This window comes from Rhamphochromis sp. 'chilingali' (genome assembly GCF_963969265.1).
Source record: "Rhamphochromis sp. 'chilingali' genome assembly, chromosome: 18".
In the NCBI taxonomy this organism is placed as follows: domain Eukaryota; kingdom Metazoa; phylum Chordata; class Actinopteri; order Cichliformes; family Cichlidae; genus Rhamphochromis; species Rhamphochromis sp. 'chilingali'.
Genome location: NC_137945.1, coordinates 5901578 through 5920708, shown reverse-complemented (window position 1 = coordinate 5920708; position 19131 = coordinate 5901578). Strand labels below are relative to the sequence as shown.

The 19131-nt window shown below is 41.9% G+C and overlaps 2 protein-coding genes across 2 annotated transcripts in view; one reads left to right on the top strand and one right to left on the bottom strand.

Moving 5' to 3' along the window:
• The window catches only part of LOC308385446 (uncharacterized protein), a 538971-nt gene that overhangs the window by 467993 nt on the left and 51847 nt on the right, over positions 1 to 19131 (bottom strand). The window lies entirely within an intron of this gene.
• LOC308385456 (uncharacterized protein) lies at positions 1335 to 17251 on the top strand. Its single transcript, XM_080864371.1, has 4 exons — positions 1335 to 3282; positions 7240 to 7345; positions 15016 to 15612; positions 15935 to 17251. The coding sequence occupies exons 2-4, from the start codon at positions 7328 to 7330 to the stop codon at positions 16625 to 16627; spliced, it is 1308 nt and encodes a 435-aa protein (XP_080720497.1). The 5' UTR covers positions 1335 to 3282; positions 7240 to 7327; the 3' UTR covers positions 16628 to 17251.

Here is a 19131-nt window from a genome sequence, read left to right as displayed (position 1 = left end):
AGAGAGAACTAACGGCACAGTAAAGCTGTGAGCTTTGAGATTATATATGGTAGAGCATTTAGAGTTTTAGTCTTCTGTAGTAATGATAGAAACACAGAAGAGAGAGCACATTAGCAGATTGGATGCTCAAAATGTTTAAAAGTAAAAAAGTCATGAGAACAAATGATCTGCCAGATGATTCTGTTTCTCCTCAGGAGCAGAGTCTGAAGTCTGGAGATTGGATGTTGATAAGGCCATGGAGACGAAGTGCTCCGTTCTTACTGCAGGTTTTCATAGAAAGTATAGAAAGTATCTCTGGGGACATCTCAGGCCCTCCAAGGTTTGGAGGCCTATCTCCACCCACCATTACTTCCCCTGCCGGTGGCGGACTCCCTCAGGTATCGGTGCGTTGGTGGTTCTTTGTGTCTGGGGATGGGCGTCCAGGTACACACCGGCTCACTCCTTGGCGGCCGCTTATCGAAACCTGGAGCCTGGGGCTCGCACGAGCCACTTCGGAGGTGGGGTGCCCCCGGCCTCTCGGCCTGGGGCTCGGTCACTCAGGCACAGCTGGCTGCCGGCGGAGCTCACGGGCGCGTCACTGCAACTCCCCCTGGCTTCTGCTCCGCGGCTGCTGAGTGAGCCCTCATCTGGGACTCTCCTCAGCTCTTTCTGGGACAGTGGCGCGGCTGCCCCTCTGTGGGTCTTCCTTGGTCTCTTGTGTTCTGGGGGCCTCTGGATGTCTGGAGTTTTGATCTCCTCCATACCTGCTTGATACCATAGAGGACAGGGCTGTGGCTCCCCACACTCCCTAGCAGATCATTACATGAAGGAACCTTTGGAATACAAGCATGCTGATCCACACAGGTGTACACATGGGTATTCACAGACGCGGACTACAGCTTTCTTGGCTGCTGCCTCAAAGCACACTGTGCGCTGTCTATCTTGCGTGCTGCACAATATCGTTTATTATTTAGTAACTATTGATATCTACTGCTAGCTAGTTTATTGTGATGGTGCTGTTTTTTTTTATTATGTTGCTCTTTGCTGTTTGCTTTCTCTTCTGGTTTTTTTTTTGTCCATACAGGTGACCCAGGAGTTTTGTTTGTTTTTTGTTTTTTTTTTTGTTTTTTTTTTTGTTTTTTTTCTCTCTTCCCCCCCTTCTCACCCTCTCTTCTCCCCTTTGGTTTTCTTTCTCTCCCTCTCTTTCTTTCATTCTTTCCCCCTGTCCTATCCCACAGTCATGTCTGTCTCGTTTGTAGCAACCGAAAATAAAATAAATTCATAATTATAATAAAGGTCAATCAAATGGACCAATATGGCAAGGCCATGATGATCCACTTGGTAAAATAAATCCGCTTGGCATCTTTCTTGGCCTCAAGACAACAATTCTGATGGCTATAGATCCAAACGGGACACAAAAAAAAGAAAAAAAAAAGTATAGAGAATAAAAACCTCCCTCCTACTCTTACTCAGGGTCTCATAACACTTATTCCAAAGCCAAACAAAGACTTACTTCTTATTGATAATTGGAGACCCATCTGTCTGCTCAATAATGACTATGAGATTATGGCTTTAGTACTTGCTAACAGAATTAAAGAGTTCTTGGACACAATTATCGATGAGACACAATCAGGCTTTATGAGAAATAGATACATTTCTCATAACATTAGACTGGTTTTGGATCTACTTGATTACTCTGATTTGGTATCTGACAATAGCTTCATTCTCTTCCTAGAGTTTTAAAAGGCCTTTGCAAGGGTGTAGATTTGGTTGTGGCATTGGTGGGGACGGATGATTCGACCATCGACCCCTGCCCCGTTTCTTATTTTTTCCTTTTTGTTTTTGCTTCTTGATAAAAAAAAAAAAGGAGAAATATACTTGCCTGCATATGCTATTCTACATGCTTTTAAACTGTTTAAAATTACAGCTGTAAAAACTTGAATCTTACAGTGTTTATTTATCGGATAAAATAACTTAAATGTCACCGTTATTATTGTCCGGCCGGAAACAGGCCGGGGGTGTCCAAATTCAGAGGCTGCGTCCACCTGAGAACCCGGCCTTTGTGGTCTAAGTGGGCCAGGTCCTCTGAAAGCCGGCTAGACCGGAAATGAGCGACTGTGAAATTGGACGGTCTAGCCTTCAGAATTACGTCACCTGCCGTCTGCTCCTTGCTGTCTAAAATATAACCGGACGCTGGTGTAGATGGTCGAATAAACTGCTGTTTTCACACAGCAGTTTATTCAGCTGTGTGAGAACCCTGGAGGAATTCTCCTGAGGGATTAATAAAGTTTTATTTAATCTAATTTAATCTAATAACTTTAATCTCAGCCAAAACCATTTACTCACCAACAAATAAAACACAGAAAAAGGCCAAACAATAACATGTTTAAGTTATTTGACGTTTACACAGCTACATTCTCGCCTGAAAATGTGTTAAAAGTTTATTTTGCGACCCAGAAAGAGTAATAAGAGTAATATTAAAACTAAGTAGCTGCAGTAATAGTAGCCATTGTTGGAAACTGGAATTGGCTGGGCCAGTCTGGGATATGGTTTTCAGTTTTGTTGTCCGGGTGGAAAATCGGGAGAATGGTCGCCCCGGGAGATTTTCGGGAGGGGCACTGAAATTCGGGATTCCCCGGAAAAATCGTGAGTGTTGGCATGTATGTCCTAGCATAGCCTGTAACGTTATTGTGACGGACACATTATATGAGTGAACTTGACTTTATGTGACTTACAGGTTTCTTTGAAAAACAATTTCTTATATCCAGGTTCTTCCTTTTTGCTGCCATCCTCCTCTGAGCCTCGCAGCGGAGGTTTGCAGCTGCTGAAACTAAACACAGCTCCCTGAAAGGCACAGCCAATCACATTGGCCATATTTGTCACATGACGTAGGACTCCGGTAGAGAACGTAATTTAACTCTTTCTGCTCCACTCACTGAATAAGACGCTGACAGATCGTTTTTACTTACTATCGGGTTTGTTTTTCTTTACTCGAAGAGATCAAATTATTGGTGGGGACAATTCAATAATCGCTGGATATTGGTGGGGACGCGTCCCTTCCGTCCATGCCAAATCTACGCCCTTGATCCAAAGACCAAAAGTCAAGATGCTCGTCAAACGTAAAAAAAAAAAAAAAAAAAAAAGGTACGTTCTAAATGAAGCTTCAGACGTCACTAATCACGTGACTCTGGCCAAACGAATCAAGCCTCGACACAGTGTTTCTGAAGCAGCGTGTTGATTTTTCTGACACACGCACCGGAGCGTCAGCTTCAAGCGGACCATCGCTACCTCTCACATCTAAAGGTAAGTGTCAAGGTAACTTTGAACTGAGTTCAGTCAATCTCGAGTTTTTCGAAGTTTTCTGAATGAAGTTTTCTGTTGCTCTCTGTGAGAGGAGACCGTTAAAGGCGAGGCTCTCCAGAGTGTAGCAAAACAGGAAACCGCAGCTGGGTGTGTGTAAGTGTGCAAACGAATAGATTAGAAGTGCAAGTGAGCCACGAGTATAGAAAGGTCAAGTTTCGTGAGTTGTTTTTCTCACCACTGATCACGCGCTCAACACTCTACACATACTTGCATCACACGCGCGCTCTCGAGCATCGGTATTGTACAATTCTGGGCATCACGTGATTTGAGGGTGTTACCATATAACGGAAATCTCCATTGTTCTGTAGCAGTGGTTCTCAAACGTTTCACAATGAGTTTCACCCTTACGAGCGACATCACAGCACAGTAGTATAGGCCTATTTAACACCACATACACATACTTGCCAACAATCAAAAGGGATCTATCTATCTATCTATACACATACAAACACACATGCATATATATGTAGGCCGACCAATATGCACATACACACACATACATGTGTGTGTGTGTGTGTATATATGTATGTATGTATGTATGTGTATATATATGTATATGTGTATAACACCCAGCACGCCCCTGCGGGCGGTTTATCCTTCAAGCTCGGGTCCTCTACCAGAGGCCTGGGAGCTTGAGGGTCCTGCACAGTATCTTAGCTGTTCCCAGGACTGCGCTCTTCTGGACAGAGATCTCCGATGTTATTCCCGGGATCTGCTGGAGCCACTCGCCTAGCTTGGGAGTCACCGCACCTAGTGCTCCGATTACCACGGGGACCACCTTTACCTTCACCCTCCACATCCTCTCGAGCTCTTCTCTGAGCCCTTGGCGCATAAGGGCGCATATATGTATATGTATGTATGTATGTATGTATGTATGTATATATATATATGTGTGTATATGTATGTATATATATATATGTGTATATATATATGTGTATGTATGTATGTATGTGTGTGTGTGTGTGTATGTGTGTGTGTATGTATGTATGTATGTATGTATGTATGTATGTATGTATGTATGTATGTATGTATGTATGTAGCCAAACGTCGGGATGCCTTTGGTTTTCTCACTAGTTCTTTCTCTGACACTGTTAGGAATCTGGGTGTCTTATTTGACAGCTCATTTACACTTGATAAACAAGTGTCTGCTGTTGTCAGATCCAGTTTTTACCAGCTTCGCCTTATTTCTAAGGCCAGGCACTATATCCCGTATAAAGACCTAGAAAAGCTCATCCACGCCTTTGTAACGTCAAGGCTAGATTACTGTAATTCACTTTATTGTGGTCTCCACTCTTCCCTTTTACATAGATTACAGACAGTTCAGAATGCTGCAGCTCGCATTCTAACTAAAACCAAGAAGTTTGCCCACATTACTCCTGTCCTTGCTAATCTGCACTGGTTGCCTGTCAAATATCGTATTCAATTTAAAATTTTGTTGTTTACTTTTAAAATTACCAATAACACTGCACCAAGCTATCTTAAGGAACTTTTAAATCCATATGCTCCTGCTAGGGCTTTAAGGTCATCCTCACAGTTACTGCTGGTTCAGCCCAGATCTCGACTGAAATCTAGAGGTGATCGATCGTTTGCTCTAGTTGCACCGGAGCTGTGGAACAATCTCCCGATTGGCATCCGGGCGTCTGATTCTATTCATTCTTTTAAATCACAGCTAAAAACATATCTTTTTAAACTTGCCTTTTCTACCAGTTAAATGCTGGCTTGCTTGCAGTGACCTATTGACCTATTGTATTAAATTCTCTGCTATCTTTCCATTATTGCTGTCTTTTATCATGGTGGTACAGTCTTACCTTACTATAACCTATGTGCTGCAGTTTACTCTTATTGGTGGCTTTTATCTGTGAACATAATTCGTTACCTTTATGTATTTGATGTTAATGTGTGAACTGTTTTATTTTTTATTGTTTTATGTAAAGCACTTTGGTATGCCCAAGGCTTTTAAATGTGCTCTATAAATAAAGATTGTTGTTGTTGTTGTATATGTATGTATATGTGTGTGTGTATATATATATATATATATATATATATTAGGGGTGCAACGATACACAAAATTCACGGTTCGGTTCGATACTTTGGTGTCACGGTTCGATATTTTTTCGATACAAAAAATGTTCATGCATTTTTAATTTGTCATTTATTAAAATTATAAATATATATTTTAACTCAAAAGTACAGTTTTTAAATTTAACCCTAACCCTTGTGCGTGTTTTTTATTTTGACAGCGAATGCGCACCTGCGGACCACTTATGTGCAGCCCTGGTTATTTAGCTCGTCATATTGCAGCCACAGAAATTCTTTTGTCCATGAAACCATAAAGCTGCACTTTCTTTTTGCCTTATAGTCTGATTTGTCATAACTTCTCCGTTTTGTGGTAAGCTTTTCTTTGGCTGTCACTTCTTCACCCTGACCTGTCTTATTTGGCTCAGCAGAACTGAAATGCTTTTACACACGCACTCACATAAGCTCAGCGATTCTCTGCGCGATCAACCTCTCACATGTTTAAGCTTGCTGCGTCATGTTTGCATAGTAAGCTAACGATTAATAAGACGATGTCAGAGGAATTGGTGCACAAATTATCATCACTCACAGATCAGTGCTGTCGCTCTCTATACACAGTTCGCAGGATTGCAAAGTGAAAGCAAAAAAACAAGCGCAAATTCAAACGCGACTTCAATATGTCACATATTGACAGTGGCTCACCGATGCCAATGACATAATTACCCAGCTACATTTCTGAAAGAATGCAAAAGCATTGACATATATTTTTCCTACAATAGCCCGACGGGCAGGGAAGAGATAGATTTTGGTAGCCCGACTGAAAAAATCGCTAGCTCCGGGACGTCGGGCTAGCTAGAGAAATGTCTCTTTCCAAAATAAAAGCTATACTATCCGCTTCTTCTGGGCTATATTCTCAGCAGCATAAGGAGAATCATGTGCTAACAGCTGTCTAAATGACTCGGCTAAAGTTAGTAGCATGCTTGCTTGTTTTTTTTCTGCTTCCACTTGTCTTTGCACTAGGATGATGTCGGCGTAAATGTGCAGTCATATTCGTTGTGTTCCCGCTAGTGCTTTCAGGTTAATCTCGTTGAAATTACCTTAACGCCACAACACGGCAAATCTCCGTTAACGAGCTACCGCCGATCACTCCGTGCATGGGGCTAGACGGCCAACACGTTAACGAGCTAACTGCGCTAACACACTAGTTCACACCAATGTAATTGAGCATTGCATGGCACATTCAACATACTGTTTTACTTTAGTCCATGACTCGCTTACCTTCAGGGTCATACGTCACATGAAAACCAAAATAATTCCAAACGCCAGATCTGAATGACGTTCAATTTGCCTGTTGCAAGGAGAGCTTAACTTCTGTCTCGCTAGCTTGCCCTGCGCTCTTCCTTCTGACTATGCTGTCTGTGTTGAGCGCTCAGTGGATCTGCGCTCGACAGTGCAGCCTAGGCGGAGTAGTCGAACACAGATTCACTGAGCGCTCAACACAGACAGCATCGTCAGAAGGAAAGTTGATACAATAAATTACAAATGTTGTATTGTTCGATACATATGCGTACCGAACCGAAAGCACTGTATCGAACGGTTCAATATCGATACGAATATCGTTGCACCCCTAATATATATATATGTGTGTGTGTGTGTGTGTGTGTCGGCCCACTGGGCATTTGATTCTAATAACAGGCCTCAGTCTCTCCTGCTATACTGCTAAATTTTGTATCAGTGCTCAAACCTTTTGTGTTTGTTTCCAATAAGTTGCCCACCTCGGGAAGCAAAAATGTGTTCTTTTAACTTGTCAGATGAACATATGAGACACTTTGACTCTTCAGTGCAGTGTGGAGCCTAACAAAGATCTGCTTTGTGTCCCAGCTGATCAGCAGGAGGAGAAGAGTCTGACGGAGCAGCAGAGGAACATTTTCAGCTACTTGGACTCAGCTCAGCCACTACAGAGAAAACAATGAGCTCAACACAGAAGGTGACAGACAGAGCAGGGCGATATGACCGAAAATATTTATCACGATATACATTTGAAAATTTGCGATAATGATATACTTGACGCGAGACAAAATACTTTACAACTCCACAACTTTATTAAAAGTCCCATCAATGTATTTTCACTTAAACAAACAGCTGTTTTTTTATGTGTATTGAAGTTATATAAAAATTTAACAGTGCAAATGCAAATTCCTTGCTGACAGTTTAACCAAAAGGCATTTCCAGTGGAAATTGGCCGACATTTGCTCCGAGGAATTTGCATTTGCACTGTTAATATTTTTGGTCATATCGCCCTGCTCTACGTTCATGTGTTACTGTTTAGGCTTAAATTGGTTTGATGTTTGGTGCCTTTTTCTTAATGTAAAAAAAACCCTCAGGTTACAATCAGACATTTTTCTTCACTGAACCTGTTGGGTCTAAACTCAGACCCCGCTGTCTCCAGGACTTATTCCCATGAAAGAAAAACAAGGCAACAGCGATCGATCGATTTACTTGCAAGGGAGGCCTCGTCGGTACTTCAGACTAACTGAAGTCTGAAGTCTGCTAAGACAGATATTAACAGACTTCAGTTAGTCCAGAATAAGGCGTCTAGATTAGATGTTCATACTATACTAATTAAAGACGGACCGATCCTCACCTCACAAAACGCGCTACTTCGCTTAACCCAACTTTGCTTGTCAGAGAAGTATGTGTCACTCGATAGAGCGGCTGTTGTCTGCGAGACCTGTCAGGGAACTGGTGGAGCATTTGGAGCCTCACTACATGCTTCCAAACCGCAGCATTTTTAATCTTAATCTCTTCCATACTGAGGTGAAAAGGAAGCGATTTGTCCCGTACTTCAGCTAGAATCGGGGGAAAAGACTCTGGAGTTAGTCTGTGTCCTTAAGCTGCAGCTGCCTCTTCTTCTCTCATGTTTTCTAAGTAGCTGACAGCTGGTAACTGTGCAGGGGCGGCTCTAGCAAAGCTTTGCCAGGGGGCAGGTAGGCCATTAACAAGAAAAGGGAGGCACAAAAAATACTTTTCTTTGTTATTTCATTTAAAGGACTAACTTTTAATAAATAATTATCTGAATCTTACAACCAAAGTGGTCATCTGATTAAATGTATAGAAATCCATTACTGTATATGGTAACTATTAAGTCTAATTTACACCCTGGTAAGCTATAGTCCTTCTTCCTTTGGGAAGGTACCATCTGTGCAGTCTGCAATTCTGTTGAAGAAAGATGGTGAATCTATTTAATTATTGTAGAAACATAATTGATTATTTCTGTGCATTTGATTTACACGTGCATTAAATCAAAGTTGATTACATTGATTAAGCATCATGAGGTGGAGGGCGGGGGTGGTTCTGGGAGATTTTTGCTGGGAGTTGGCAACTCTATTAGTCAGCAGAAATATTAAACAACCTAAGTACTCTTTATAATACCAGAATAGGAAGGATGGTGCAGGTTTAAGTTTATTAGATTGATGTGTGTTGCTGAACTATAAAATATTTGAATAGAATAGAATTAAACTTTATTGTCATTGCACATGTCACAGGTACAGGGCAACGAAATGCAGTTTGCTTCCATCCAGAAGTGCTTTAGCCATGATATAGATATATTACAATATATATTAGCAATAATATAGATATGTAAGTATATTACAGAAATGGGTCTATTATGGTATGTTATAATGTACACGGTATAAAGTAAGTTATGAATATGCTATAACTATAAGTATGTACAGGCTGTGGTGAGTACAAGCTATGAACAGGATATAAATATGAAAAACTATACAGAACATGAAATAAAAAAAAAACTATACAGAAATGGGAAATATGCAAGTTATAAACAGTTGTAGAATTAAAAATTATCGTATTTTACAGAATGATTATTTATACAGAATTATGCAGTGGTGCAGTTAAGATAAGTGAGATATGTGGATAATTTCTACAGAGGCTATATAAAGTGCTAGTGGTTGTGAGTGGTGGTTCAGTCCATGAGTTTAACGTGGGTCAGATGTCAGGAGGCAGAGTTCAGGAGTCTGACAGCTGTGGGGAAGAAGCTGTTCCGGTTCCTGGTGGTCTTAGTCCGGAGGCTCCTGTAGCGCCTCCCAGAGGGCAGGAGGGTGAAGAGTCCACGTGATGGTTGACTGGGGTCTTTGATGATTGTCCCAGCCCTTTTCAGACACCGCTTCCTGTAGATGTCCTTTATGGCAGGAAGTGGTGCTCCGGCGATGCGCTGCGCAGTTTTCACGACCCTCTGCAACGCCTTCCGGTCCGAGGCAGAGCAGTTCAGGTCGTCCAGATGAGATCCTCGGAGATGTGGACTCCCAGAAACTTGAAGCTGCTCACACGCTCCACAGCCGTCCCCTTAATGTAGATGGGTGGATGTGGGTCAGCATTCCTCCTGTAGTCCACGATGAGCTCCTTGGTCTTCTCGGTGTTAAGCAGCAGGTTGTTTGTGTCGCACCACTCAGCCAGACGATCCACCTCCTCCCTGTAGACGGCCTCATCGTTGTCACTGATGAGGCCAATCACCGTGGTGTCATCTGCAAACTTAATGATGGTGTTAGAACCATCGGCAGGTCTGCAGTCGTGGGTGAAGAGGGAGTAGAGGAAAGGGCTCATTTGGTATAACGGAATAGCTTTAGTGTCTTGTTTTTAAAACTTGAGTATGAACTTTTACAAAATGCAGCAAGATATTTATTTAAAAACAGTTTTATTGATTACAAAAAACGCTATATCGGATTCATATCGGTATCGGCAGATATCCATATGATATCGGAATCAGTATTGGACATTAAAAAGTGGCATCGTGCCATCTCTAATACGAATATCGATAAAATGCATTATCAGCTTTCTTGGCTTCCTGTACAGGCTAAAATATTCTATGGCTTACTTGTAGTTATAAAGAAAGCAATTCTGTTAAACACGCCACATTTATTTCTGCTCAGCTGCAGTATCCAGATGAAATACATAATGATATTACACGATTTTCAACAAACTACAATTTAGCAAATCCTCGAGTTAAAAGTAACTTTTTGTAAAACTGTTATATTTAGAGCAACTTTCAGGTGGAATAAATTGCCTCATAAAATTAGAGAATTAGTAACTATTCAAAACTTCAATGAACATTTAAAGGGGGCAGGGATAGCTCAGTAAAGTGGTCGCCCCATGATCGGAAGGTCGGCGGTTCGAATCCACTTAACGGCTACCCTGAGGTACCCCTGAGCAAGGTACCGTCCCTACACACTGCTCCCCGGGCGGCTGCTTAGTGGGCTGCCCACTGCTTCACTGAGTGAATGGGTCAAATGCAGAGAAAAACAAGTAATTTCCTCATGGGGATCAATAAAGTATCCATTATTATTATTAAAAGCTGATTTACAGAACTTTTAGTTGTTGTAAATATTGTAAGAGATGATTTGTTTTTGAAATTTGTGTAATGTGCCTCAATGTTATTGATATTGTTATTATTATTATTATTTTTTATTATTGATTGCTTATATTTTAATTGTGAAACGTCACTGTGGATGTAAGAGGCAAATTATGTGGATATCTTGAATCCACTTTATTGTATAATATTTTATGTGATTGTATTTGACGGAAGATGAGCAACATCTGTTGTGGAAGCTAATGGGGTTCCTTTTGAATAAACAAATAAACAAACAGGATTTATTATCACTGAATAATTATGTAGAAATCTATAAAAATCATAGAAATATGCATTAGAAACAACAACTCTGTGTGTGTGTGTGTGTGTGTGTGTGTGTGTGTGTGTGTGTGTGTGTGTGTGTGTGTGTGTGTGTGTGTGTACAATCAGGAGGGATGGGAATGATTTTAGTGTTTAAACAGTCATGAATTATTTTTAACACCAGGTTGAATGTAATGTGTTAGAACTACCAGTAGGTGGGGATAAAAGACCTTTAAGGTGTTTGGTGCCACACTCCACCTTCAGGTTTAAATAGGGCTGCTCAATTAATCGAATTTTAATCACGATTACGATCTGGGCTTTCAACAATCATTAAAAATGACTGAGCCGATTATTAGCCCCTCCCTCATGCTTTACTCTCGCGCTGCTCCGTGTAGCAAATCCAGCGCACCTCTCTGCATTTCGAACACTCATCACAACAATTAAGAGCAGCGGTCCCCAACCCCCGGGCCTTGGATCGGTACCGGTCCGTGAGTCGTTTGGTACCGGGCCGCGAGAGTTGAGGCTCATGTGTGAAATGTATGGTTTTCAGGGTTTTTATCGGTTTTCAGCGTTAACTCGGTTTTCCTGGGTCTTTTCACATGTGTTATGAATAAATCTTCTGTTTTTCGGTACCGGTACTAGTTTTATTTTGTTGTATTTATCCGCGTAACCTTAATGGCCGGTCCGTGAAAATATTGTCGGGCATAAACCGGTCCGTGGCGCAAAAAAGGTTGGAGACCGCTGATTAAGAGTCATTATTCAATACATTGTTATTGTTAACCCTTTAAAGCCGGTCAGAGCAGCACGCTCTGTTTTGTGTAACTATTTTTAAATCCCTGTAGAACCTGAACCGTGTAAGCTAGCGCAATATATATATATTTTTTTTGCATATGAAACCAGAGGAGTTGTACTTACATCTTATGCCATCAGCTTGTCCTGGGTCACGGTTTCCTCCCGCATAAAGCTTTGCAAAAATTGCATAAAAAGCGCTTGAAGGAACAAAAACATAATATTCCAGAAACACGCTTTGCCGATCGGATCAGCTGTTCGTAACACTTCCCACAGTGAAACAGACGTCAGCGCGAACTATCGCATGTCCGCCATTTCCTGGCCGAAACCGGAAGTGACGTCATTTTCGCGGAAAATGTAGTTTTTTACTTGTAGGCCTTAAAAGCCTATACTGGTGTTTTTATAAGTCATGTTTGACTTTTCTGAATAGTTTCTGGGATTCTTAGAACTCGAATTGCACTGCTGGAAATAGTTTATTTTATTTTTTGTGCCTGTCCCGTTTGGCTCTTTTGCCATCAGAATTATTGTCTAAAGGCAGAGAAAGATGCCCAACGGATTTACTTTACCAAATTGACCATCCCAGCCTTGCCATAATGGTCCATTTGATTCGCCTTTTATTGTTTATTTTATTTTCACTTGCTGAATACGGGACAGACTTGACTGGAGGAAAGAAGGGGAGAAAGAAAGAGGGAAAGAGAAACAGCTGAGAAGAGGGACGGGGGAGAAGGGCAAAAGACAAAAACCAACAGAACGGGCAGAAAGAAAAAAGAAGAAAAAAATGCATATATCAATCACCTGGATCACCTGTTGAGAAAGAAAAAAGAAAACAAGCAGAAGAGAACAAGAGTAATAGAATAAACAACATCACAATGATATATGGGAATATGACAGTAAATACTAAATGTTAAACATTATTGTGCAGCACATAAGATCAACAGAACACAGTGTGCTTTGAGGTAGGAGCCAAAAAGGGTGTAGTTTGTGGGTGTGATCACCCGTGTGTACACTTGTGAGCATGGACGCGCTTGTTTTTTTTGGTTTTTTTAAAGGTTCCGTCATGTAATGATCTGCTAGAGGGTGTGGGGGGGCCACAGCCCCGTCCTCCAGGGCATGAAGCAGGTATGGAGGAGATCAAAACTCCAGACATCCAGAGGCCCCCAGAACACAAGAGACCAAGGAAGACCAACAGAGGGGCAGCCGCGCCACTGTCCCAGAAAGAGCTGAGGAGAGTCCCAGATGAGGGCTCACTCAGCAGCCGCGGAGCAGAAGCCAGGGGGAGTTGCAGTGACGCGCCCGTGAGCTCCGCCGGCAGCCAGCCGCGCCTGAGTGACCGAGCCCCACGATCCAGGCCCGATAAGCGGCCGCCAAGGAGTGAGCCGGTGTGTACCTGGAAGCCCATCCCCAGACACAAAGAACCACCAACACACCGATGTCTGAGGGAGTCCGCCACTGGCAACGGAAGTGGTGGTGGGTGGAGATTGGCCTCCAAACCTTGGAGGGCCTGAGATGTCCCCAGAGAGGTGGCGTCTGATACCCAACCTGACATATAGACACAGACATACAGGCACACACAGATACAAACATCCATTCCCACCCTCATGCTCTCATATGCACTTACTCCACACTCAACCAACGTGGAGACAGACATAAAGAGACGTTGTACACACGATCACACTCCCCAAGCGTACTCTACGAACCGGGTCTAGGTACCCTTGCCCCTGGAGGGGGGAACTGCACCCAGACCCAGGTGGTGTTACCCTTTTGCCTGCGGTGGGGAGAGGCAGACCGCCCGACTCCGCAGCAGCAGGGAGGCCCCACACTCCAGACCGCAGTCGGACGGCCAACTCCTCCTCCTAGCTCCCCCGCTCCAGCAGGTCGCAGAGAATGGGGGTGAGAGAAGACTCCAAACCTCCCTCCACCCGCTCATATGTAGTGTTGATGCATGTGTGTTCTAAGGTGCATTTAAAACCCAGGAGGGCATGGAGCTACCTGCCAGAGAGCAGCAGGTAAGCACATAGTCCCTCCTGCTAGCCCTCAATGTCTACGTGTATTTAAAATTGAGAGGTGGGCAACGACGCCAGGGGTGAGGTGTACACCCTGATGGTAATTTGGATTCCGTGTATCGTTCCCACCCCCAAGATCCTATATGTATGTGTAATGAGAGTGTGAGTAATGTGAATGTCTAAGTTGTGGATAAAATTGAGGCAGAGGCAGCCAGAAGGGGACAGAGGGGGGGGGGGGTAGCCTCCTCTGCACCCTGGTGACATACCCCTACTCTAAGGCCCTGCATGTGTGGGTGGCTGTGGTGGAGCGGGAAGAGGGGGAGATGGGGAGGGAAGGAAGGGAGGGGCAAGTGACCCCCCCCCCCTGGGGCCAGCTCCCCCGGTGACCCCAGTAGGCACCCCCATACTCCGCGACCCGCCAGGGAAAGGGGGCCCAGGCCCATCCAGACCGGGGCCCAGTGCAGCAGCGCCGCCCGGCCCCACAGAGCCCGGGACAGTCCACCCAACCCCACCACAGAGAAAACTGCTCCCACCCCACCATCCACTCATCTTCCAGACTACACAAGACAATAGTTTGTTTTGATGCACCTGCTGTTTTCTTTGCAAATTTGCATCATAGGATTGTTTTTTCGTTTTTCCTGCAGTATATAAAAATTGCTGTATCTCCAAAATAAAACTATGAAGACACTCAAAATAAATTTCTTGTTGTTGTAAACTATTTTTTGCAACTTTTTTGTATTTAAAGTTTTGAGGGATAAACCTCTTAAATTTCTCCAAGTAGAAATATATGTAAAAAAAACAAAAACGATTTTCAATTTTTTTTGTAGTTTATTGCACTGTTTTGCAATTAATGTAGTTACTATGGACTTAATTCATACATATTATTAAAATATGGGCTATAACAGTTGTATAGCAACTTGAAATTCTCCCACAATTGGCACTACAACATGTAAAAAAATAATATAAGCTCTGGCGGACTTGGTTCTATAGTAGGTCTTAAAGGGTTAAATAAATATCGTCAAATAATCGAGATCTCAATTTCAGTGAAAATAATCGTGATTATCATTTTTGCCATAATCGAGCAGCCCTAGGCTTAAAACTAGTGTTAATAGAGAGAGTTTGAAGGTTGAGTTTGTTCCACGACTGCATTTCACTCACTGCCTGTTTGTATCTCTGTCACTGCAGGACCAACATGGAGCCAGAAGTCAGCGCTCTCAGGAGGCCGACAAACCTCACAGAAGAAAGAGAGAGAAAACATACAGCTGTGACGAGTGTGGGAAGGATTTTACTGTGAGGGCTTCACTAAAACAGCATCAGGTCATCCACACTGGAGTTAAAGCGTTCAGCTGTGACTTGTGTGGAAAGTCTTTTTCCTTGAAGAGTTCCCTAAAACACCACCAACTCATCCACAGTGGAGTTAAAGCGTACAGCTGTGATCAGTGTGGCAGAGCTTTTAATTGCAGTAGGAGCTTACAGAGGCATCTAGTTACCCACTCTGGAATTAAGGCATACAGCTGTGACATCTGTGGGAAAACTTTCAGCCAGAGAGGGAGCCGAAATAGACACCTACGCATTCACACCAGACATGATGTGTACTGCTGTGAACAGTGTGGCAAATACTTTGCTACAGACGCACAGTTACAACAACACATGTTTATCCACACTGAGGGACGACCTTATAAATGTGACCTGTGTGAGAAGACTTTTAAATCTCCACATTACCTGAGAGGACACCAACAGATCCACACCAGAAAGAGACTCTACAAGTGCAGTTACTGTGAGGTATGTATTTATATTGTTATCTTGTCATTTTAGCCTGACTGTTTGGAACAACTCTGCTCATTAAACTGTGTTAGCATGTTAGCAATTCTACTGCATGGAAAAGCAGCTCTGAGTGATTATTCAGATTTTCATGTCAGTTATGATTTTAGTATTACTGTAGTATTATGGTGGTAGTATTGTAGTTATTGCAGCCCAGTAAACTGAGTGTGTTAAACTGAGTCAAATGTAATTGGACGTCTGCAGAGATGCTCTTTATTTCAGGCGACGTTCAGGATAAAAATGTTGAAGGACTAACTTACACTGTCTTTGTGTCTTTGTTTAGAAGCAGAGCCACACAGATGGATCCAGTTCTCAACCCTGTCATCACCGTGGTGGTGGGAAAGACTTTCGTTGTGACCTTTGTGGAAAAACTTTCAGTCGACGAGACGCCCTAAAAACACATCAACGTAGACACACTGGAGAAGAACTGAAATACTGCAAAGAATGTGGGAGAAGCTTCACCACATCACATCACTTAAAACGACATGAACTGATTCACAGTGGAGTTAAAAAGCACCTCTGTGATCAGTGTGGGTCATCCTTCACCACTGCATGGGAGCTTAAAAGACACAAACGAGTCCACACAGGAGAGAAACCATACAAGTGCAGACACTGTGACAAAAGCTTCTCAGATTCATCTGGTTGTAACTATCATGAACGTACACACATGGAAGGAAACTACAGCTGTGACCAGTGTGACAAGAGCTTCAGGAATCTCAGTTCATACTCCGAACACAAACGATCCCACGTTACTAATAAACTGTTTCACTGTTACCAATGTGCCCAAACATTCACCTCATTGTCTGCTCTGTGCAAACATCAGCGTGATCACTCAGGGCTGAAATCACTCCCATCACTGGATCACAGTGAATCTGAAGAGACAGAAAGATCCTCTGGTTTCAGTGTCAGACTCAAAAAGCTTGAGATCAGGCTCCACAGAGTTCAGATAGAATCATTTAAACTTGTGTTGAACTGAACTGGTTGCTGGGCTGAACTTCTACATAATACAGATTTACATGGGATCTTATTTTCTGTCGTTTTACTGAGTCAGTTTTGTCCTTTTTTCTCTGTCCTGGTTTTGCTCGTCTGTAAATAATTGAAACTCAGTCAAATAGTTCATTGTTCTCCAGCAAAACAGCTCTCCTGTGGATAAATCCTTACTCTTAGCCTCAGGACCTCACACAGTCCCAGCAGATTCGGTCAGAAGATTTATACCTCTTTCATTTCTATATGATTCTTCTTGCATCTAAACAAAGATGATGATGATGAGTCATTTATGAAAAAAGAAGCAAAAAACAATATTGTTGTGTGAGGATTTTTATGGCAGATTTTGTGCATCACCATTTTTGTACATGAAAATGTTGAAAAGATGCAAAGGAGGAGGAGGGCACAAGAGCTCAGCACGTGATACTGACTGGAAGCAACACAGCTGCTGTTGACAAAGCAGCAGAGTCAGATATGAATGTGTATTGAATTCATCGTGTAAATATACCAGATTTATCCACATACGTCAGTTTTCACCCTTTGTTTTTTACTTTCAGTAAGTTTACTTTTAGTTTATTTTTACTTTCTTAAGACGCGGGAGAATCTGATTCATCATGATTGAGCATTTCATTAAAGTAATGTTTAAAAGACATTTCTCGTTTGTTCTTTCAGCTGCAGCCTCGCTGGTGTTTAACTGTCTGACAGTAAAGAAGATAAAAGATACGTGCAAACACAAACACATGAAAAGTATTTGCAGAAAAGCTTAAAGCTCTTGTTTGTCTGTTTTTTCATTCCAGTCATCGCGAACATGGCGAAGATGTGAAGCTGCCTTCCTGCTACAGTATCTCCTTACATACATTTGCTCATATCGTGGGACTTCTTATACAGTGTCTTTCTTTGACCATGTCTCACTGTGTTTTATTCTTGACGTTGCATTTGAGTCTTTCATGACTCTATTTTAACTTATATTAAAATGGATGGATGTCTAGACGCACCCCCTGAATTAATCATCTGAAATCTTTTTATTCCTTTATTCCACTGCTTTCACGCATTTCTGTGAATCCAAATTTATATATAGATATCGAAACACACATATACTCATATCTTTACAGTTTGTTAATATCTTCATAGTCTCCAATAATGTTACACCCCAGTGCTTTCATTTGAAGCCCAAGTGTCATTGTCTTTGAAAAAGCACAGAGTATAATGCATCTATTTTGCAAAAATAAATAATACAATAAATGTTAAAAGACTTTCAAAAGGGTACCCTGTTTTTCCCTTCATCGTATCGTACAAATAGAGATAATGATCTGAGGAACAATTGTCAATAAGCAGAGAAGTTATTAAAATATTAATGCAAGACATGGAAGCAGGTGTTGTTGTTCCTAAATTAGGAACAATATTTTAAAATTACTTCACAATTCTTCTTGCACTTCAGATTGTTACAAACTATCAGAATATAAAGAAAGTCAGAAAATGGACAACCTCAGCTTATAAAACTGCTTTTTTTTTTTTAACCACAAACCACTGGATCAATTTCAAGTGTTTTCCACTTGATTTTTATTTTATCATAAAACACTGCAGAGATACAAAGAAATAATCATTATAACAGTGTGCAAATACTCCACGTTATACTATGTGTCAGAGCTATAGAAGCAACACTTTAGGAAACTCCTGCATAGCTGCGGTGTGCACAGTCCACATTGCACAGTGACAGCACCAAGACCCACAAAGCTGGATTTAGATATTTAACATTCTTTCAGTAAAAATTAAACCCTGCATAAAATCATGAATATCTGGCATTAATCAGATGAAAGCCTCTGCTGTAGCACCCTGTCATCCATTCATCCAAGAGATGTAACCAAGCTAAAAGACACTGCCTCTATTAGATAATTATTAGATAATCATTTTTGAAAAATAATCTGTAACATCAGATTAATTTCAGATTTTTAATGTCAGATTTTACACGGTCAGGTGTAGCCGAGGTTAACTCAGAAACGTAAACTTTAACTCAAAACGTATTTTAAATAAATTTCAAACAAGCCATCATGATAAAGGGAATGTGTGCAGTTTTGGTGCTCCGTAAGTTCTGTGCTGAACAGCGTGGCTGACTCTTCGTATCTACTATTGCCTCCACAGTCTGAGCCATTATGACCAATTATGGAGTCCACCGCCAGCTCACGCTTTTTTTGAGGTTATGTCAAAAGGTTTCTTGGAAATAAACACGGACTATTTGTTTAGGCAGTCTGTGTCAATGGGCTCAGTCAGTAGTCACGTTGTCTTATTACAATGAACACATGCAGTGTAGTTTATTTTGAGTTAATCCAGCCTTCTGCCTGCAAGAAATCTTTAGTGCAGTATGTAATCTGCTTCTGAAAATAGCTCCCAGCAAGAAGAATTTCTTCTTTCAGCTCTAATCCGTGAAAAAAAGACAAAAAATACTTGGTTGGTCTGTTCATTGTCACCGCTCTGGTGTCAGGTGTACATGATTGGAGG